The following is a 22,631-nucleotide window of genomic DNA, read 5'->3' as shown; positions in this document are numbered from 1 at the left end:
ATAAAACAGGCTACGCATGATAAGATAATGCCAGAGCTTGAAATTGGGTAGTCTTCGTTTACAAGAGGCTTATTGTCTCTGTTAAAGGGGACTCAGGTGCGGAGATGTGGTTAAGAGCTAAGTTAAGCCTAATGTGTTCACATGAGGGAGAACAACAAATTAGATTTCAGTCACATAACCTTGTTAGTTCAATATTTATCTGCTACCACTGACCTTTATTTGAACAATAGACGATTGGGGTGTTTTTTTCTTCGGTGAACCCGAATAACATAAATTATCCAAAGTGCCTTTGTCTTCTTTTTTAATGGCAGCATCTGGGCACTTTATTTTTAATAAACCAGATACTAATCTAACCAGACTCCAACACTACAGGCTGGCAGCTTTATCTCCTAGACTGAATGACATCATGAGACTTTGTTTGCTCCGATTCTGTGCACTCAATGCTGCATTCAATTCAGCTGGCAGCATTTTCAGGGTGGCTCGGCGACACTTGTCTGAACTTGTCATCTTGGAACCAACTCCCTAAAAGCTGATAATTGGTTGACAATGACTAGACGGCACAGGCTTTCGTTGATCTTCCATAATGAAAGGAGTAAGTGTGGGAGCTTGTGTGCATGTACCTGTGGTACTGGGGGCTTCCAGCGCATGTTCTTGAGCGGGGCGGGGGTGAAACCTGTCGTGCCTGTGGGCCTCTTCTTAAGGAGTAGAACAACACCTTTGGGGTCCTCCCTCAGTTTCATAACCAGGTTTTTCAGCTGCCAGCCCACCTGGTTGACAGGAAACACATACGGTCCATTAATATTTATAGTGAGTACCAAGAATGTGTACAGTCGAATATGTAGATGTCTAAGGACAAAATAAACGACGACAGGTTCTTACCACTGTTTGCTGGTTAACCTGTATCACCTCATCACCAGCATGGATCTTCCTGGTCAGGTCTGCAGGTGACTAAAGAACAAACAAGTACAAAGTCAAAGCCTGATAAACCACTTTCACCTGCTGGCACACACCTTCACAAAACCTTTTTAAATTGAAGTGACTGCCATTCCTGCCTTTGAAACTCTCTGTTCAAACAGTAAATATCAGATGAACAAACAAGTTGAAATCGTGAGAAAAAACAAACACCCTCTGTGTGTATGAATAACACTTGAATTGTTTTTCATGTCACACGGATGTCAAACGGGATTAACAAATCATTATTGATGATGATTCAGGTCATGATTAAGCACCCGAGGCGTGAGGATCCGACCGTGGCAGTGATGCTGGTGCATTAGTCACCAACTTGTTGTCTCAGTGTGGGGAAAAGGTAGGACTTCTTTTTGTGGAGGCTGTTTGTGATATTTACTGGTTACTGGAGTGCAGAAGCAAACAAACAATTGCCTTTACGGATGAGCAGTTCTTGACTCCTTCAGATAAGTCAGTGTGCACTCAGCAGAGGAGGAGGATGAAGAGGAGGATGAGAATGAGGTGTCTTTTCAACAGATATAATAAGCTTTTGTGTGATGGCCAACTGCTTCGATCTGAACTACAACCAGTCCCTCTTGTTTCATTTTAAATAGTAACAAAAAAATCGAGCACTGAAAAGGGCTGAATGTATTCTTGTGGTCAGCATATTCTCATACTTACATGCTCTGTGGTTCCTGTGATGACATGTAACCCATCATAGGTAGACTTGATGTACATCCCCTACAGCAAAAAAAAACAAAACAAAAAATCACTATTAATGGTTTCAGTAAAAATATTATACTCCCAGAGGGATGTGAGGGTCCCAATTTGACACACATTGCATGCATTCCTGGCCTGCAAACCCATAAGGCAGAAGAAATAGAGGAAGACGATCTCCCAGCATTCCTTACCAGACCCTCTCCTGGTTTGATATTGGTCAGCTGGACTTCTTCCAAGCAGGCCGACTGGCTCATCAGGGGGTCAGATGTGGTTCTCACGGTCTGATCACAGATGTTGTTCAAAATCTTAGACTGCAGAGGAAAATGCAAAATAACAAACAGAAATTAATAAAATGACAACACAAGAAACTTCTCACAGTGATTTTAAGCAGTGTCCTCTAATGATGTATTGTGAATTTAATTACCAGTGGCAATACTGTGTGTTTTACAGGTTGGAACAAGTCATGTTACGCAGCAACTCGTGACACAAAGACCTTAGCCTTCATCAGTAATTTCCCTCTGTGTACTTGCCTGTGTGTATGTTTATGTTTAGGCTAAATCTGCTAAAAAGGGACCATTAGAGTGCTATTAACTGGACATACCAGTGCACACACAACACTAAGATCAGCATTGTGTGCACCACCCTTCTTTCTGCTTCCTCCCTTTCTTGTTTCAGGACAAAAACTGTCATTTGTCTTCATTAGAGGGGTCTATCTGTGAAGCTTTAGTTAAGCTTATGGAGAACGATGGCAAAGAAATGAGAGAGATAAAAACAGAAAATGGTGGAAAATTAAATGTAGCACAATCAAAAAATAAGCAGGGTGAGAAAAAGCTGGGAACAAAGATGAGAACAAAGACAAGAGCAGGGAAATGCAAAATAGTATGAAACAAAGAAATGGACAAAGAGCATTAACGTGAACTTCACTTGGGTTGTCTATGAGAGAGACAGAATGCTAAGAGGAAGCCTAGTATTAGCCCAAGGGGTCTGGAGAGTGTCAGCAACAGGAAACACTGATTGATGGCCGGGGCGTATTAGTGCCGCCTCCTCCGTTGGCAAGCCTATAGACCAGTCAGCTCTATTCATCCAGAAATCTGACCTTGCTCCTGAGAGCATGTCACACAATCTCTACGTAAAGACAAATTCACCCAAATGATCAACCAGACCTTTTCCCCCTATATAAGAACCTCAGGGTCTTATTTACTTTACATTACAGGAAACAAAGAAAAGAGGTGCAGTAAACTTACAACTTCCAGGATCTTCTCTTCCATCTCGTAAACACTGCAGTCCTGTTACACAGAAGACAGTTATGACAGATTAGACGGGTAAGCAAGTAAACAACAGGGAAGAGGCTATTCAATGGCTAGAGAGAGCGGAAAAAGTATAGGGGTTGGGTGAATAGGATATAATCAGCATTCCATATATAGAACTGAGAAAATGGAGAACAGCCACAAATAAACAGCTTTTAGATTCAAATGACCTCTCTGCCTAAATTCTGGGGAAGCTATAATTGCTGTGTGGTTTGGTAAACTATATTGGAACGTAAATACCATACTAACAGTCATATAGAAACAATGTGCAGATAAGATGGTAGGGAACGATCGGGTAAAACATGCATTGATGTTCAGAAACTCATCTAAATAGTGCTTTGGTTTTCTGCGAGCATTTGGATGCATCACTGCTTTCCACAGTTGAAAGTATGTGGGTGGGCTGGTGGACGCAGGGGATTCTGGACACAGAAGCTGTGATCTTGATCATTTGGGGGCGAGAACCAACAATAAATTCTGCAAAGTCAGCTGAGAGACTGACCATGGTCCCCTCCAAGAGTCCCAACACAGCACTAATAGACTGCAGCTGGACGGGACACAGCTGAGGCAGCGGCCTCCCCTGACAACTGTGTTGTTGGTGGTGAAAGGGCCTCTGGTTAGGCAGGGGGGGCTCTCAGTGCATGTGCATGTGTGGTGGGAATGCCCCAAGGGAAGGCATCCATCAAAACACAGGTGAAATGCTCCTGTCAAAACTAGTGAGCACAGAAAATCTACTTCAACAGAGCCCTCACAAGCCACAAGCCTTTGTTAATGCAAAATAAAGGGGAAATTGGTGTTGTGGCCCTGGCAGTATTAGTGCATGCATAGGCATGTGCCGTGTACAAAGCCAGCTCTGTTGCTCTTTGTAAATCCATTGTGCAGACAGCGAATGGGGGTCGAGCAAGTTTTTCCATATTTCCATAGCTTGCACATTCCACTGGGCTAAAGGGGAGAGTCTGTTTTCAAATGCACTTGGCTTGTCATACTGTTGGTTTGTTTGCATTTACAAGACTTCGTCTGCGGCTGTGAGCGATGGCTTCACATAAAAAAAGACGGCATCCTGTGTTCCCTAGATATTATTTTCAATCTGCCTTTAAGTGCCTGTTTGAAGGACTTGGTAAAGAATTACATACATGTGACTTTACCACATTCCCTTACTTAGAAGGGGGGAGACACAGGGACTGAAAGCCAATGGAAACATTTAGAAGGTAAAAACGCTATCATAATAGTTTTCATTTGATATATAGTGGTCCCAAAATGTTTCCATACAATGTATTTTCTAAAGTCCGCCAAGAATCATATGGTGGTTTCAGAAGGAATTTGGCAACTCTCGCATAAACATGTAACTGCATATTTCTGTCAGAGACTGGCCAATGTTTGGATGACTACACTGTTGACTGGGCCAAGAGGGATGAGCTAAAAATACATATTTCGATGTTTAGAGGTCGTGAAACAAAACAGTATCATTATGTGCCGCAGACATAGCTTGGCACATCTCCCACCAAGCTTTGACATTTATGGAACAGTTCGCTTGTTTCATAGTCAAATCGTGAATGTCGCCTCACAGATAATCCTTCTAAGATCTGTTCGTGATATCCAAATGAATCCCATATCTTTTGTCAAACCCAAAGTCCCATTAGTAGACAGGAGCCAGATCATAACTAAGCACAGAGAGAGGCTGAGGTACAATTCCCCGGGTGTACTGATCCCTCACGTTATGGACTTGATCCCACAGCCGGTGTGGATCAGATGACTTTCTGTGTGCTGCTCTCTGGGCCTTTGATCCGCCACCAGAGCGGATTTGCATGGTCGAGCAATGAAGTGGCCGAGAGAGAGGAGTGCTGGCACAGTGCAGGAACCTGGAGTATAGCTGCCTTAACACCGGCGTGAATAAAGTCTGTGGACTGCAAAACCTTAGACCTGGCCCTCTGACGTCATGTTATTCATAACACATCTACTTGTGATGGATATATTGGTTTTAACTTCAGTATTTGGCTTACATAATGGAATCTGTTTTTCTGTTAAAAACAGAGAGAAATAAACTTCATAGCTGATCCAACAATTCAGTGGGAAGCACAGATAAAAGACACAGGGGATGGATGAAAATGCGATCTTTGAAAGAGAATGACCTCCACATATGATGGGTCAGCCAAGATGGGTGATGCGTTCACAGTTTTATAGCCGTGTCCTATTGTGTGTGTACACACAGGCTTCATTCAGGCAGAACACATAAATTGTGTGATCTGAAAAGCTCTAATTCTTGGCTGAAGTTCATGAACAAGCTGGGCAAACCTCACGCGGTCCTCCCCCATCATAAAACTAATCACTGTGGCAGTCTGTCTGTGCAACCCATTTTATTGACCAGTGGCTCATACTCTGGCCTGCACAAAGCAAAGGCAGACTAATGCGCTGCAATTTGTGTGCAAGTTGAGACACTGTGTTTTCTGCAGTTACATATGTTGCTATGAGCTGATATTGAGGGCTAAACTGCATCCCTCCTCCACTCATTGGGAGAAAATAATCCCCGCAGTCTTACAAGACTCTTTCAGCACCTATCAGGAGTTTATTCTACACCATAACCTCTCCACTCCACATGGCAGTGTGGGAAATGTATACCCCCACTTCTGCTGGATGACCATGACCGAGACACCCACAGTAAATCACCAGAGGTGCTGAAATCCCAGACTCTGGCAAGGAAATGGGCACTCTGGGAAAGGAATTTATTTTGATGCAATAACCCTCTAAAAGTGACACCTGCAGTCTCGGCAGCCACTTTCACCGGCAGTGTAAAATGAGTTGCTTACAGGGCTTTAGTTAAGTGAAACCCTTTAGGGAGAATAATTTGTACATACAAGCTAATGGTTTTGATACTGAAAGAAAAGGGAAATCACTGTCTCCCTTTTGTTTAAGACATATATGTATACGACCAACCACTACTGGCGATGCGAGTGACAGAAGGAAAGCCAATTGTATCATGATGCAATGCTGGAGCAATTCTCTGCAGAAAGTTGTGAAATATAGTACATGTATCCTGATGCTCTGTTTAAACCATCTATCTAACCGTTAGATGGACCACCTCCTTATCCCTGCGTTAAAGCTACACACAGGAAGCTCTTTCAGACAGTTTGGTCTCCCACTGCGAGCATCATGGAGAAGCAAAAACAGGAACCACATGGCTGAGGGAGTACGGCAGCCTAGGGACTGTTGGCAGCCACCTTTAAAAGTGCGCCAATGGGGTTTTATGAAACTGGAAACACAAAAGCGACGTTTACCATTAAAACGTCCCCGCACGAAGGGGGTCTCCTCATTAGCCAGCATGAGGAGGAAAAGATCCCAAGAAAAACATCGGTGTTTGCAATAATGTGCTCAGACTGCTGGCTTCAGGCTTATGTCATGGCTGCCAGACCACATTTCCCATAACTCTCTTCTCCTACACTTTATCCTGCATGTCTGTGCCCTCTGGCTGGTATGTGCTCAGTGGAAAACACAGCTATTGTGTGTATGTGTTTCCCAGGGGCTGGCTACACGTGTGTTGTTGAGCTAACTAGCGTGCAGACCTGTTGAACTGTGGTGGTGAGCTCCAGGCACAGCTGAATGATCTTGTTCTTGGTGGTTGTGAAGTCACTGATCCCTGTCAAAGGTGTCCTGTAAGCAGACAAAGAAGGAAAGGGAGAACATTAAGAACCAGATCTGGTTTACTCATTAAACTCCATGACTGTATTATTTTAAAATCAAAACATATGACAACAATGTTTGATATTCAGCGTCATGTACCAAATAATAATGTTTAAAACAGAAACACCACTTTATTAGGCACACTTATAACACTTACGTATAATCTAATCTAATCCAATACAGCAGCTCAGTTGCATTTAGACCTGCAACGATTGATTGATTAGTTGTCAACAATGACATTAATCAACAACTATTTTGATAATTGATTTATCAGTTTAAGTACTCTTTTTAAAGAAAAGAAGACAAAAATCTGACTCCAGCTTTTTAAAAGGTGAATATTTTCTGATTTCTTTACTCATTCACGATAGTAAACTTAAAAGGTGTGCTATGTAAGATTTTAGTTGAAACATACAAAAATAAACAAAAGAAATTATCAACAGAAAGTGAAGAAATAAAAGTTTATGACGATGCTATGATGTCTATGTACTGTGTTGCAGAGATAACTACTGATGTGAGCATGCCAACCAGCTAGCCCCAGCCTGTTGCGGTCCAAAGCTCCTTTGTAAGTGGTATAAACACTCGGTGCCCTGAGCCCCAGTTTGGGACCGCTAGCTGCATGGCTAACTGAGCTAACTGCAGCTACAGTTAGTAGCAGTTAGTGGTTACTCTGGTGATATGCTGTCCCCGATTTGTTTTTTAGTATGTATGTATGTATCCAAATTGTTACATATTGCACTTTAAATGTCTTTTTGAAAAAACAAGACTTTTGAGGACCTCACCCTGGGATTTGGGAAACACTTATCAGACATTTTTCATTATTTTCTGACATTTTTGGACCAGACAACTAATCGATTAATCAAGAAAATAATCAGTTTCAGCTCTGGCTGCATTATACTGAGAGGTGTTTCTGTTATTTTGCCTGCCCCAGTACAAAAATTAAGGAGGAAGGAAAATAGAAACACATTGAATATAATGCACTCCAGTAAACCAAATCTAATTATGACTGCAGTAAAAGAAACATAGATTAATTAAAACCCTCGGAAAGTTTGCACAAAACCCAGCCATTATAAACTTCATGAAGAAAATGTAGCTGAGCTGTTGAACTGGATAGCATCGGATTGTATAGGTGTATCTAATAAAGCATGTGGGAGCATATGTGATCTACTGATGTGAAGTCAGCTATGACTTGTTAACACTATACCGTTTAATAGACTCAGTGACCCTTGCTCTGATTACTGTTTGGGTGACAGGTCACCGACAGACTTGGTTGTAACTCAAGAATGTTACACCCAAACATATTCAAAATGTGTGATTGTGGCTCATTATATCAAATTATGCCTGAAGAAAACCTATTAAGAAACTTTAAATCGATACATAGTATTAACACAACCACTTTGTCCAATCCATTTTTTAAAATTTTTTAATCAAAAATCTGAACTTAATGTGAACCTCACAGATGTGATTTAACATTGAGCACAGCACTTTTAAAGGCTGCTGGACTGCTCTCATCTCGACATAACAACTACCATTTATATCCTGACGTCACCTTACCAGCTTTAGCCAGACCTGCCACAAAAAGAGAAGCTTAATTTCAGCCTGCTAACACTTAATCCTGGCAACCTGCTTAATATGCTCTGCTTTTATGGTGTAATGCGTTGTGGAGCAGGTCACAGGATAGCAGAGGGGACTCTAGAGTGTTAACTTGGCCAACAGCATGGATATATACAATAACGATTGCTAACTTGATGCCAAAGATGATGTTGTTTATTTCAACTATGCCAAAAATATGAATACAAATATCGTTATACCCGTTTCTCCTCAAGGTTCTGCTTTGAGAAAAAAAATTCTGATAAAGAGACCAACTAAAATCTAAAGTATCTACATGTGCATGTGCAGCTAGTTTAAGCAGTGTTTTATTGCAGCCCATCTGAAATCTGATCTAATTCAGTGCACAGGTAGGTGGTTATAAAATTGTTCTTACCTGTCGAGCCAAGCCAGAAGGCTCTTTGCAGCACCGATCAGCTCCACCACAGAGGTGAGGAAGTCGTTGGGTGGCTTGCGTGAGGTGCTGCCATCATATGCTGGGCTTTTCCTGCGGTCGGATGTGGCCATGTGCAGACTGTTGGTGGCAGCTCTCATCCTCACCACCAGATTCTTCAAGTTGTCCGTCTCTACCCCATAGTTCTGAAACAATAAATCAATGCACAACTAGGTCAAATGATTGAGGTAGGAATTATATAGTCAATCAAACTTAAGATCAAAGCAAACAACCCTTCAACACAGTCTAGACCTGGGAGGTATTTTCTCATTTTGTACAACAGTGGAGTCTTATTCCCAATAAAACGTGTTGTTTCCTGTACAATGGGGGGGCTGTAATCATTTCTTTGAAAGATATAATTTACGTGCACTTGTCTGTGAGGACAGATCGGGCATGAAATTTACCCTCCAGTCTTCAGGTTTGTTCCAAGGCATGCACGTGCCATCCCCTGATTCCTATCAAGTAGAGCAAAGTCTGCATTCTTGAGCCTGGGTTGTTTCCTGCTTTTGCATTCCTTCAATTTATAGGTTATTCACAAGCACAAAAGCGACTGAGCTCTCTGTCTTCAAGGGTCACTGAGTACAGTACTATAGACCAGCTGTGGACTGAACTACTGCAGGGCACTCAGTTGCAGCAGCATGCACATTTGTTTTTTGAGGGTAAAGCATTTATCTGACACTTAGCATGACAACATGTCAAATATTTTTAAAGAGCTTGTTTTTGCAAATGTTTTGACTGAATAAATAGGTGTGGAATAATGTTTTGGTTAAAGGTAAGCAGAGGATGGGTAGCCTGGCTCCTGTCCGGGAAAATATCAGTTTACATGGTGTTGCATCGCTGCCAGCAATGCTGCTGTAATGTGTGAGTGCCAGTAGCCAAATATGCTTTGCAAGGAGCAAAACGGCACGTGTTTGGAAAACAATGAAGGAGATCTGCAAGTGGTTAGTTTCTACTTTTATTCCACTGCCTCCCTCCAACATGAGAAAATCTTTCCACTTGTGTCAATACGGAATGATTCACTGGTATGATTGAGCTAGTCAAACAGTAGCTGTACATGGCTTTACTCATGGTAAACTTGGCATGACATGGCTTGTTGAAACACCATCAAAGATAAGTAAACATACTAAGGGAACATACGGAAAAAAGGAAAGAAAGCATTTGATGTTTGGGTTTCTCATTCAGTCACTCACAGTGAAAGTAGCACAAAGGCAGTGGGAGCCTTTAACAGATCAAACGTCTCTCCTGGCTTTTTCATTAGCAGGCTAATCACACAGTCACAGCAGTTCTTACTGGCCCACAGATGTCCAGCGAGCTTTTGTCCCACACTGCCAGCTGAGCTAAAAGCCAAGTCTGAGCGAAATCTGTGGTTCCAGTCAAATACAATTTTTCATTCTCGTAACAGCATTTCAAGCCACATTTACGTTATTTCAGTGCCTTTTTATAGACATTCAGTTAATCTAGAATCAAGATGCCAGAAGCTTTTTGGTGTTGGCTCGAGTTGGGGCTCTTTGAAGTATATACTACACACTGGTATATGTGTCGTCGGGAGAAATGGAGAACGGCTATCACAACACAGCGCTTCCTGCCCTCACCACAGGCGTTACATGGATCTGACTTGACTTTAAAGAAAAGATACAAATGCCTGAAGGCTACACAGAGTGTGTTGCTATGATGTGCCATCTAAGGTTAAGTGTTACATTATACCTTGGGACAGATTCAGCCCTAGGCAATGGTAAAATACATTTAAAGCAGCTCATGACGAGGCCAGATGATCTGTCATATACTGTATGTTCAATCACTGCTGCAGAGAGCTAATGTGTGTGTGAATATCACGCTGCGCTGTGAGGGTCACTAGGGTCTGAGAATAAATAAAGAAGTGTTGGGTTTCAACACTGACTCTGCAGAAGACATCATGGCTCAGTAAAATTAATTGAAATGTTCTTTCTTTGTCCCTAGACAGCAATTTGTTATTGATAGCTTTTGGGTGGAAGAGAAGCATGAGCATGAATGTTTCCTAAAGGGTGGTGGGGGTTGTATGTTAGGCCATCATTCATTTGGATTCAGGTTTGAAACTGCTAACAGGACAGCTCTGGTCCCAGATATATAAAAAGTACTATGATAAGGGCCAAATTTGTAGTATGTGCCATTGCTTAAAACATTTGAAATTCAAGAGCAAAGACAAACAGCAAAGTGTCACTAAGATGAATGAGACTGCTTCAACAGGAAGTGCCTGACCTAACAGTAAACAAAAAAAGAGAAAGTCGGGGGGGAGTGTGTGGGGATTTCAGGTGATGGTGGCCTGTGATCCTGTCGGTAGCAGTGACCTTGCCTCAGTTAAAGCTAATTGAATCGGGGGCCTCACTTCCTCCCATGGGGCCGCTGGAGGGCCAAGGTCTCATTCTTATTAAGGAAACCCCTATCGGACAAAAAACATTTCGCTGAACTGCTTCAGTCAGAGGTGAACGGTTGCTCAGAGTTCAGCATTCCTGGTCTTAATCGCCTTACTGAACCCTTACTAATTTACATATGAGTGCATATAACCACACACAGACATGGTATTTGAAACTAACAGTACATTTTGATAGGGGAATGAAGTTCACGTGCAAAGAAAAGGGTTCACTTAAAATAACAAAACCATGCTGAGGAAGCACTTTGGAAGCATAATTTATGATGCTGTTCGAGAGGAAAATGACTTCAGATTCACTGCCTTGATGTTGACATTCTAGGGGTGAACAAAAATCTGCGCCTGATTACTGTGATAGTTAAAGAAGTTATGGACCCCATGATGTACCATATGGTTTACATAGTCTATGATGAATAAATCTTTCAAAACAAAAAAGGTGTGGTATGTGCCAAGTGCTTCCAGGTGTCCACTGTCAGATCACGCAATACCACCAGCAACAAATGCCCTTCTTTACACCACCTTTGTTTGTTTACACTGAACCAAACAATGGCTGAATAATGCTGTTCCAGTGTGTTTTAAATACATGTCAGACAGCGCTTGCTAAACAATGGCATAACATTGCAATAACAATCATTTAACCCCCCCCCCCTTGTCATATGCGATTGTCACTACCTCCGTTGCCAGCTCAGAGGCAGAAAAACAGTGACCCTCCCATACCGCTTTGTACCTTAAATACAGGATGGCAAGGCAGAATAAAGGCGCAACAAAGGAGAGAAGACGAATTAATGTAACCTGTGCACTTTCTGGTTTGACCTGGGTCATCAAAAGTTATTCCTAGCATAGGTGCAGACTGTATATCATACTAGCTCAGTGTGCAGAGGTGACAAATCACATGTTCTTGAGCCATAAAATCTGTTGATCCCAACCCATTCCAACTACAGTTTTAAGATCAGCATGGTAACAAGATGCAGCATCATGTAGGAAAGTGGAAATTGAACTTCTAAGTTTCTTCAGGGTAAAAATACCTCGCTCCAAAGGATTAATGTACAGCATTTTAAGAGAGCATAAAGACAGAAATGCTGACACTGATCAAAACGCAGGGAGCCAAATCTGGGACTTTTATGGCACAGGAAGTGATAAAACTCCAAATCGATCCCATCTGCTGGAAAACCTGCTTCTCTTTCAGTTGGAGCATGGAAGCTTTTCATCGCTCTTTACGTGCTCACAAGTTAAAGGCAGAGAAATATTTGTTGGCAGTTCTTCTGGGAGCTGTGATGATGGACAGAGGTTGGTTCGCTCCCAGAGCGACTAATAAGAGCCAAACATGGGGATCTATAATTGAACTAAGCAAGATGGCTCAGGTGAGTAGACGGCTGCAGCAGTAAGAATAATCTGCCTGGGATCTCCATTTATGAAAACAGAGACCAAAAATAACATAGCTTTATGCATTTTCTGTATGAAGGAAACTTTGAGTGGAAAGAGATGTCATCTTATCTGTCAAACAGATCAAACTGTCATTCATTGCAACATGATTACCATAACTGCTTCTAATAATCTCACACAGCTTCGTACTACCAAACTGAGCCCCCTACGACCTCATCTTTCCTCTTCTCGGAGTGACACTGCTGTTCCCCAGTGTCCTCAGGCTGTTTCATGTGTTGTGGTGCCTCCACACCCCGCTGAGCTGTGTGGGAAATGATGAGCCTTTCTGCGTCGCTGCTTCCTTTAGCTGCCCAACCATAAACTACAGGCTGAGTTTTTAGTGAATGCAGACCCTGAGAGCGAGGTACAAGGGGGGGCAGTGACCAAAGGCGAGCCCATGCTTTGTTACAAATACTTCCTGGAGATTCGGTCACATACCACAATTATGCTATTAATAATTATGCTGTAATATTCCTGATACAGTATTTAAATTAGAAACACACATTTGCAGCAGAGATCTACTGACCAGAGCGCAGAGTAGATCGACAGCCTCCAACACCAGCTCCTGGTGTCCAATCCTGGCCACTCCGAGCTCCTCCAGGTCTTGATGCGTGATCTTCAATAACTGCTCCCCACTGATCTTTTCCCGCTCAAAGTTGCTCACATATTGCTGCAGGCTGTCATCTAAACCTGGAGATGAAAAAGGCAAATACAGAGACTAATTAGACAAACATTAAGAGTACGGATCAGTCTGCTACAGTTCAACTGTCGTTTCCAAGAGCTGTTTGACCCCAGTTAAAAAATTATAGAGCCAACTTAAGCTCAACTACTGTATCTGAAATTTTAATCAGCAAGTGTCCTAATAGCGTGTGCGTGTGTGCGTGCAGTGCAGATAAGGAACAGGTGTGACAGCTATCTTTGCCATATAAACACACAGTAACGGTTGAGACCTCTAAGTCTGCGGAGCTGGTTAAACAATGGACTGCTATATTTGTGAGTGTACAAGTGTGTGTGTGTGTTTTAATAAACGTGCCAGGGACGACCAACAACACATGAGATGGACCGTTGCTCAACCAACTGCTCTGGTCATTGAACACACAAGGGTGTGTTCACATGAATATACTGTGTACTGTAGTTTACTGACTGCAACAGGCTCTTATCATGATGTAGTTGTATACAGAATGTTGCCATAAACAAACTCCCAAACATTCCCTCCCTATGCACGCAATGTGTCCCTCAGTGGATCTTCAAGTAGTGTTGAGACAACATAGTGAAGAACAAGTCTTTGTGTATGTCGTGTCTAGTTGTGTGTCTAGAAGTAAACACCATCTTTCTCCCCATCAAAGAGCGCACAGAGAGGGGGCAGCTGCAGATACATGGCCCTGTGCCCTGCTTTTCTGAAAGACCCGTCAGCTGGAAGACACACTAACTCACTCACATCGTACCACACACACACACTTGCACACAAATAATATTCTTCAGCATGAGAGAGGATTTGGCAGATCGATTATCAGTTTGACATTCAAGTCACAAAAAGCTTGACTTTTTTTAGGAACATGTAACTCAACAGCAGATAACTGCTTCCATATCAAATGTAGGGCATGAAGTTATGGACCCAATGAGTGTGCTCTATGGACACTGAGCCAATTTTGTGAATGGCACCTCATATCTTCATGCCTCTGTGACACTCAGTCTGCACATGTGTTGCAGAAAGTATGCATAACAGTAAGACGTGTGTGTGTATCATGGTAGTGAACCACTGACCAAACAAGTTCAGACTGCATCTGTCGGTATCTGTGCACTGTCTCATGTTATACAAAACATGTTGTGTTACACATTTTCTTTTGCTGATCAAAACGTTTAATGGAATTAATTAAAAATTGTAATACCTAATGATAAAATACAGCACAAATCATAAATTCTACAATGAAAATATTCTGTTTTTGATGTCCCAAATGAAAAAAGGACAGAAAATACTGATAAAAGGTATAAACAAACTTGTTAACCTTCAAAGGGCCCTGAAATCGTTATTTCTCAATCAGCTTCTAACTATGAGTAATGGGACTATTTTCTGCCAAAGTTGGAGCCCTTTTGATTTGTTTCATATAACAGATTGCTGAATTTCTGTTCTCAATTGCAAAAATATGTCACATACTTCCATCCACCACTCAGGATTTAACAACATTTAAATCATAACCTGATGATGGTTGGTGGGTTGTTTGGTAGACATGTTTGGGTTGTCAAACCTGTCAGATAAAACCACACCCACACAGTCCATAATGCAAATAAGCTACCTTTATGGATACAGCTGCTTCACAGTAGAACATATTTCATCAGACTTACAGGACTTTTACAGAAAGCTTTTACTTTTACAGACATTTCTCAGCTAACCCGAAGCGCCACCCCACGCTGTATTTAATAAAAGCTGGTGTCCATTGGGCATTTTTGGAACTTTTTTGTTGGTGGATCAAACTGAAAGGATTAACAGACTAACAAAGCTAAACAAATAAGGAACATGAGTCAAGTTACTTGCTTCCTGATTCCTTGACATACTGGTATTGCAGCCCTTTGAGGTACGATTATTATATAAATTGACATCACAATCACACTACACAGCCCTTGGGCTCACGCTACCTACAGAGGACTCCCTCCAATGCCATTAAAATTCCATCAAGGCATCAAAGTTCACTTATGAAAGCTTTTTCAATCCTCAAGTCATCTCCACTGAATCAAAGGGAAATTCCATCATGACTTGTTAACCATTAGCCTTCACACAAGTCAAGTCCAGTTAGCTTCATTAGATTTTTCTCATTGCCTGGCATGCTAATTCCGCGGCAAGACTTCAGAGAATTTTAAGCTTAACCCCTGACTGGCCATCAGTCTGCGAGGGAATCCACTTCACATTGTAAAGACTTACAGCGACTGAGCACTGGCCTGAACCCACAACGGCACAAACACAAACACTGGGCCAGTCCCTTAATGCAATCAGATGAAAAGAAAGAGTTGGATCCAGAGGGGGCGAAGTTTCTCCTTCCTGCTGTGTTAAAAAGGCATTTCCTCCGGAATGGTGCCACCCTCCTCACCAACCAGAAGAAAGGGCACCAGGGAAACTTTAGCTTACAATAAGAGTTGCTGAGGCTTACACAGTTTGTTGTTTTAGCTTGGCTGTTGTAAAACCACACGATATCATCCACACAGAGTAGATATAGGAAAGCAGCCACTAATTGATGAACGAGGGGCCTATCCTCTCCCCAAGTCTATTTTCACTTCCATCATTAATTGGAGTGTTTTCTCCCCACATATCCAAACGCTCACTGACCCTAAAAGTCAGACTTCAGATAGTTTAGAAATCCCAGGGTCCAAACTGATCTGCATTAGCTTTGAGTTGGAGCAAGTCTAAGTGTGTTTATGTGCATCAGAGACCTACCACTTCATGGCCCCAGTGATTGAGAATAGGGGTAAAAGTGCATGGCAGAGAAAATGTATTACTCTCTCACAGAATGCAGGGGCCCTAAGAGAAAACTACCACAGCAATCTCTCCCTCTGGACTCAACCATTGACACCTTTTGAATAAATAGGGGTGTCCTTACAGTGGGGCTTATAAAACATTTATTGGGCCTCGATCAATGGCTGCTGGGGTGTATGAGACTATCAATTTTCATTAAAGCTAGAGTAACCAGTAAAGGAGATAGAGTGTCACGTTATTGTGAATTGAGCGAGGGGGGAGGCACAAGGGACAACTGTGTGAATGCTTTTCAAAAGCCTGTGCAGGATGAAACGCTTTGCATTTTATGGCCTCTGTGAACCACTTGGCAAATGTCCTCAAACCAGAGCAAGTGGGTGTAGCTGTGTGGCAGAGGACCAGACAAATAGCAGCCCCCAAAGTTCATTGTGAAGTTTGAATGGATTCAAACTGGACTGAATGTCAATCATCAAATTAAACTAATAATTCTACTCATGAAAGCCTTGTGAAAAATTGCAATTAACACAATAATCAGTGAAATAAATAGACACTAAACTGTCAGTTTCTTATATGTTATATGGGAATACACAAAAACAGGAGTCATTAAAACATTAACTTTCAATCTCACAAAATAAAAAAACTATTAAAAATGGGTTGACAGTGGCTCTATATAAGACAAACTGCAGCAATCTAAAGCAATCAAATTGATTCTAGTACCAGTTTTCATATACAGAGAGACCTTCCATGTATGAGAGAGAAGAAGGCATCTGAATGAAATCTGTGGCCAATAAACAAACACAGAATAGGAGGTAACTTGAAATGCCAGACTGTGTGTCACATTATGGCACCTGCTGTTCACTGTGGGGTCCTTTAACCACCCACCATCTTCCATTGAGTAATCACTGATGCGTAGAACAGGTTATCAACACAACAGTTTCAGTGTAGAGATGCATCTTCGTACAAACACACGCAGGCATATTTCTGGACAGCTGGGAAAGCAAGAGCCCAAGATATTCCAGTCTGGTTGCAACAAGTGGAACTGGCCCCTTTTGGAGGCCTTGGAGCTCTGCAGCCTACTTAAAGGCTGTGTACGCACACATTTTTGGCAATGTAAACAACAGAACCCTTTGGCTTGCAAATGGCAGGGCTATTCTTGTCATATTCTCAGCATTTCCCATCCGTTGAGAAGCACAAAAACAGCAGATTGTGTTTTATATGGCCAAGTACATTAGTAATTTGCTTTTTTCAGGGCTGGTACCAGCAATTGATATTTGGAACAAATATAAATTTGCAGTAAAAATGAAAATCTTAGTGTCAAAGTTCTGAATAACCAGTGATGCAAGTACTGTACTGTTTCACTACATTTTGGGGGCAAATACTGCACTTTTTCACTTACCACATTTAATTTTAGTTGCTATTCACTTTGTCGATTCAGATTATTAATATAGTTTATTGACAATCTGACACAAAACACACAGATTTGAGTAATTAGGAAAATTCTGAATATCAGATCTGATAACAGGCCAGGCCGACAATTGGTCAATCTCTTAAGAACATGATAGCTCTGGACCCACTGTGTGTGTGGGCAGAACAGGTTTGTACATGACATGTCTTAAGAAAAAATGTTGATCAGTTTTGATCAACAATGCTCTCAATGCAGCTCTTGGTCGCCAACTTTTCGTTCTCAGGGGTTTGATTACACCAGAAAAGACCGAACAGTCTTTCACCTCCTACAGAAAAGAACGAAACAAGCTCCCTCCTCCTTCACCTCCCCCATCTTTCAACCCCTCCCTGTGCTCCCAGTGGGAGCTCTAGCCACTCTGTAACACACACATACAAACAGGGACACACACAAACATGCACAAACACAAACCAATATCCCCACTGGGGTGGCCAGTGGGAAAGCTACTGGGTGTAGAATAGCAAAGCCACTGTAACTCTGCTGTCTTTATTTGTCAGCCCGGCATCTGAACCTGCGGGGAACAGGCAGGAATTTGACTCATTGTTCTCCGCTGAGCAGCTCCATTGTGGGAATTCACAGCACTCGGGCACAATGGTCTCTGGCCGGACCAGGCCATGCTGTAATTAGAAAGAAAGAAAAAGCTCCTCTCGGCGACTGCTAAGCTATCCTAATGCATGACTTCACAGCAGCACAACAACAAAGCCTCTACACACACACTGGGCTGGCTCTTCCAATGGGAACTGGGGATAGGAGTTACACAATGGTGCTCTACATCTCCCCATTGAGCATGTTGTGTCCTCATCTGAGAACAGTAAAGAACGTTCAGCTTTCTAGGGGACTCTTCACTCCTGAAGAACTGATGGCAGGGCAAAGATCTGCCTTATTGTGCCATACTTCAATAAACTGACATTTGTTTCTTAGATATTCCTACAAGAAACTGTACTGGAGATAAATTTGGATACTGAGGATGAATATCACATTAAGTGAGTCCTATGCACAGGCTACTTTGTCCCAAAGACAGCTTTTTTTGTTTTCTATCCCTCTTGGACAGCCTAACTGACTATGACCCTTTGCGACCCGTGTTTTAATCTTATCACTGCTTCCTCCAGCTAACAAAGAGTGTTTCACTTCATGTACCCTAATCTTAAACACAGACAACTACAAAATGGCAGTGACATGTCCCGAGTGGGCTTCCTAAGTGAGAAAAAGCAGCTGAGGCTGGTCAGTCCACAGGCAGACAAAAGCAGCTCTGTCTCTCACAGAGTGATGGACGATGACTGATGACAGAAGAGGGGGTTAAAGTTCACGGGGCTGTTGTGGTTGAAGCACATCAGCAACTACAAACGCCAGCCGCTGGGCTCAGTTAATCCTCACCTCTAGCAGCACACAACCTCAGTCACATTGCCGGTACCTTGTTAGATTTCCAAGTTTGAGGTTCGGTGGGGGGACGGTCCAGTTAGTACTGACTAGAGAGAGGTAAGAGGCGAGGTCTGGAGGCGTTGCAGGTCAGAGCACAGGAGGTTATGAGGGGTATTTTGGCTGTCGTATGACTTGATACATGATGACTTCTGGTCACAAGTAGATCAGAGGATGGAGCAAGAGAGAGACTAGGAAAAGAGATAACGCAGACTGCTGCTCATTTGTAAGTGTCTTGCCTGCAGCAACCTAAACAGGTGCTACTTAAGCTAAGGGTGTGGAAAAAAACAACTGAAAAACTGGTTGTCTAGGTCATTGAGTTTGCACCTGATACATATTTTAGTTTTCTCTTGTCAGATGTCCTTCACATTCATTCAACACCAAACATAGGCCTGTAAGCTTTATTAAGAACTATTTTCTAGTTCAGTTAATCAAGCAGTTCTCTTGTTTCGGCAAGTTGCTAATATAGCAATGCCAAAAACACAGACGACTTATATCCAGATAGTGAGAAACCTGGTTAACACAGTCAAAAATGATCGAAAGCTGCTGACCTTTGTAAGAATGTTCACCTTCCTCTGGATTTCCATTTTTAGTCTGCAATACACTTTTTTTCCATGGAGGACATTTAAATGGTCATAGCAGTGAAAGTACAGGTGTGATTAATAACATTCAAGCTTAAGTCCAACATGTGGGAAAATATGCTTATTTTACCATCATTTTTTCCAGTCTTTGTACTAGATAAACTTCTCATCTAACTATGGGACAGAAGGAAATAAGCACATTTCCCAAAATGACAAACTATTCCTTTAACGATGGCTCTGTTCTATTCAGGTGATTCATTATTCTACATTAAGTCATGATTCAAGTTAGTACCATTCATATGTAGTTTTAACTCATGTACCTCTAACTATTGTCAAACACAGAGAGAAATTTGATTTATTCATGGGTACATCAGTAAGGTGATACTCAACAACAGGTTTGTAAACAGCTTATCATTCCTGTGTCAGGAATAGTAAGTGCATGTACTATACCGGGCTTGTGTGTTTGACAGGGACAGGAGCAGGGGTTGGAGCAATAACCTCTCAGGCCAACATAAACACCCATCACTCTCCAGCCAGTCGGTCGCCCGGCCATGCTGCAGGTCGTTACCACAAGCATAAACACCCACTAAAGAAAGCAACAAAGACCTCAAAAATGTCTCAAAAGTCCCCCTCCTCCGTCTCGTCTCAGCCCTGTTCCTGCTTCTCCACCCACCACAATCTTTCGTCTTTCCTGGCCCCTCCAACTGCCATATTGTTGTGGTTCTGTGTGTCGACAAGTATCCCAAGATAGTCACAAGTCTTTGTGTCTTGAAAGTTCAACAAACAATAGAGACCGTCACTTTTGGAATTCGGGGATTGGTCTGCTGTTTTCCAGTTTTAATAACAATAGGTGTTAGAAAGCAATAACGAAAGCAATAAGGACACTGTCTCTGTGTGGCCCAAGAGCCACTCCTGAAGATGGGATGTTGCGTAACAGTCTGCACTGTTTATGTGTCAACAGGACTTCTAAAGCACTCACTTTGCTACAACCTATACATCATTTCCCTGAGACCAAACTATAATTAAGGGACGCCATTCGTTGCGATGAGACAAAGATGAAGGGAAAGAGGCAAAAAGTGGGAAACGAAAAGAAGAGAGAGAAGACAAGGAAAGACGAAAAAAGAAAATTACAACTTTGAAGAGGTGACATCCTCCGTCAAATTTAACTCTGGGTTCAAAGTCACAGCCACCGAGACATAAACAGGTCATAGAGAAAAACATGGGGAACCCTGTTTAGTGCTTTCATCCCATCACACGTATGGTGTATGATCAGGGTGGCCCTGCATACTGATTACAGAGCTATTTACCAGCACCATAATAGCTGCCTATGGAAACCACAATAAAGATGAACAAGGTTTGGGGGAGGAAATGAGCCACACTCATTTAGTTTGCCATGGGAAAATGTGTGCTAGCACTCAGACACTGCATGTGAGCACAGTTTCCAGCAGAGCCAAACTTAACCTTGCATCCATTGTGCTGTTCTGTTGTATGATAATGCTTTTATGAAATGGAAAGATATGACCGACAGAAACAAGCCTTTAATTAAACCAAACATAGCATCAAATTGTCCCTGTGGCTCGTATGGTTGAGCGTAGTACTTGCTCCATTCTCAATGTGGATCCCCATAAGCATCTTTGGATAATAACCTGCTAATTGCCATAAATCTCCCAGTGGGTAGTTCCCCCCTCAAATCTTGTTAAAAAGTCTGGCTGAAAAAGTAGAAAGAAAGATTCCACTGCCGAGCCAAGCGGAGGATTTACTCGATCAAAACTGACAGCGGGTCCATCTTTGACCCTGCCGCAGTGGAGATCGGCTCCTCAGCCAGGCCTGTCCACACACAAGTCTGAGCTGGTAGCTGGCTCTCTACTCAGGGGAAATCCAGCAGGAGCACCTTGCTCTGACTTCTTATTGCTACTGGTGGTCACTCACTCTATCACAATGGCTGCCAACAAAGAGCTAGAGCATTGGCTGGAGCTGTAAATAAAATTAAGGCTACCATAGTGACAGGGGAAGTGGGAAGAGGTTGGGGGGAGCGGATGGAAGAGGCTGAAGTGGAGAGGAGGAAGAGGAGTGATTTACCGCTGGCTTGTGTCCAGGTCAGGGAGGGAGGACACAAGGGTCAAAAAGATTGAGAGCATCATTAGCCCATCTATCCTCTCTGTGGTGGACGAAGAACAACAAACACGCATACACGCCTCACAAAAGGACACATACATTCCATTAAAATAAACAAGTCATTGACTTTCCCTGAGAACTCTCGATGACTCATTTCTCTCAATAAGACAGTGAGGAGCAAATATAATGCAATTCAAGACATTACTCGGCAGCCTACAGGCTGTAGGCTGCTGATCCCATGCTCCCTGCTGTGAGTGGTACAGTTGGGGGAGGGTGAGTCATCTTCATTGAAAGGTATCGGTGAGCAATGGTGTGTCACCCACAGGCTAGGTAAGGGCACCTATGACGCAGCCATTCATATAACAGATTCACACACTGTTATGCTGTGGTTACTTTACTGACTCTCTGGCTTTGTTGTTTAAAGATGTTATCCTAGATATTGTTTTAATGCTCCAAACCAATGATAGATCATTTTAATGGAACAAACAAGCGAATCTCTCTCACCATCTAAATACACTCCACCCATTTCCAGGTGAGGTTGTTTGTACTCCGGCCAGCAGCTGTTGCGGGTCTCCCTGACAGTCGAGACAGATTAAGAAAATGCCTTGTTCCTATAAATGATGAATGTTATGTTGACTCGAAAGAGTGCCACATACAAACAGATGAATGGCAAGTGAGAGGCTTTCCCCAGATGTCTGCACCAAAGGAAACAAAAGGAAGGATCAACAGAATCTCTCATGATTGTTTCCTAAGCGGAGCCACCACTCCCTGCTTAACAAATCCAGAGCCGGCATTTTGCTCTAATAACCTTTGTACAGCCTAGTGAATTGAAATCAATGGAGTGAAATTGTTGTTTGAAACTTTCTAATGCCTTCAGCAGAGATTAATCAATATATAAGATGAGATTCAGTTCAGTAGGTTGAGTGATTTCACAACGGATTCAAAAATGACAAAGCCTGTCAGGGTGGATCTGTCACAGCTGACCTGTATTCTGACAAGTCACCTGCATGTTGGATGCTTTGACTGTTGGGAGAGAATAAGGAAATAAGCAACAAATGGGTGTTTTTTGTCGATTTGTGATGGGGA

At 42.4% G+C, this 22,631-nt stretch overlaps 1 protein-coding gene across 1 annotated transcript in view; it reads right to left on the bottom strand.

The window, feature by feature from the left end:
• Positions 1 to 22,631, bottom strand: part of LOC311273413 (connector enhancer of kinase suppressor of ras 3-like) — a 50,161-nt gene that overhangs the window by 21,483 nt on the left and 6,047 nt on the right. Inside the window, exons 2-9 of the mRNA XM_084380487.1 lie at positions 13,035 to 13,198; positions 8,626 to 8,828; positions 6,527 to 6,614; positions 2,910 to 2,951; positions 1,857 to 1,976; positions 1,627 to 1,686; positions 880 to 948; positions 621 to 767 (exon numbers count right to left, since the gene is read on the bottom strand). Of these exons, the coding sequence (XP_084236613.1) occupies positions 621 to 767; positions 880 to 948; positions 1,627 to 1,686; positions 1,857 to 1,976; positions 2,910 to 2,951; positions 6,527 to 6,614; positions 8,626 to 8,828; positions 13,035 to 13,198 (893 nt within the window). The remainder of the gene's footprint in view (positions 1 to 620; positions 768 to 879; positions 949 to 1,626; positions 1,687 to 1,856; positions 1,977 to 2,909; positions 2,952 to 6,526; positions 6,615 to 8,625; positions 8,829 to 13,034; positions 13,199 to 22,631) is intronic.

This window comes from Pagrus pagrus (genome assembly GCF_965226575.1).
Source record: "Pagrus pagrus genome assembly, chromosome: 18".
Lineage (NCBI taxonomy): Eukaryota > Metazoa > Chordata > Actinopteri > Spariformes > Sparidae > Pagrus > Pagrus pagrus.
The sequence above is the reverse complement of the archived record's forward strand: the minus strand, read 5'-3'. Positions and strand labels throughout refer to the sequence as shown.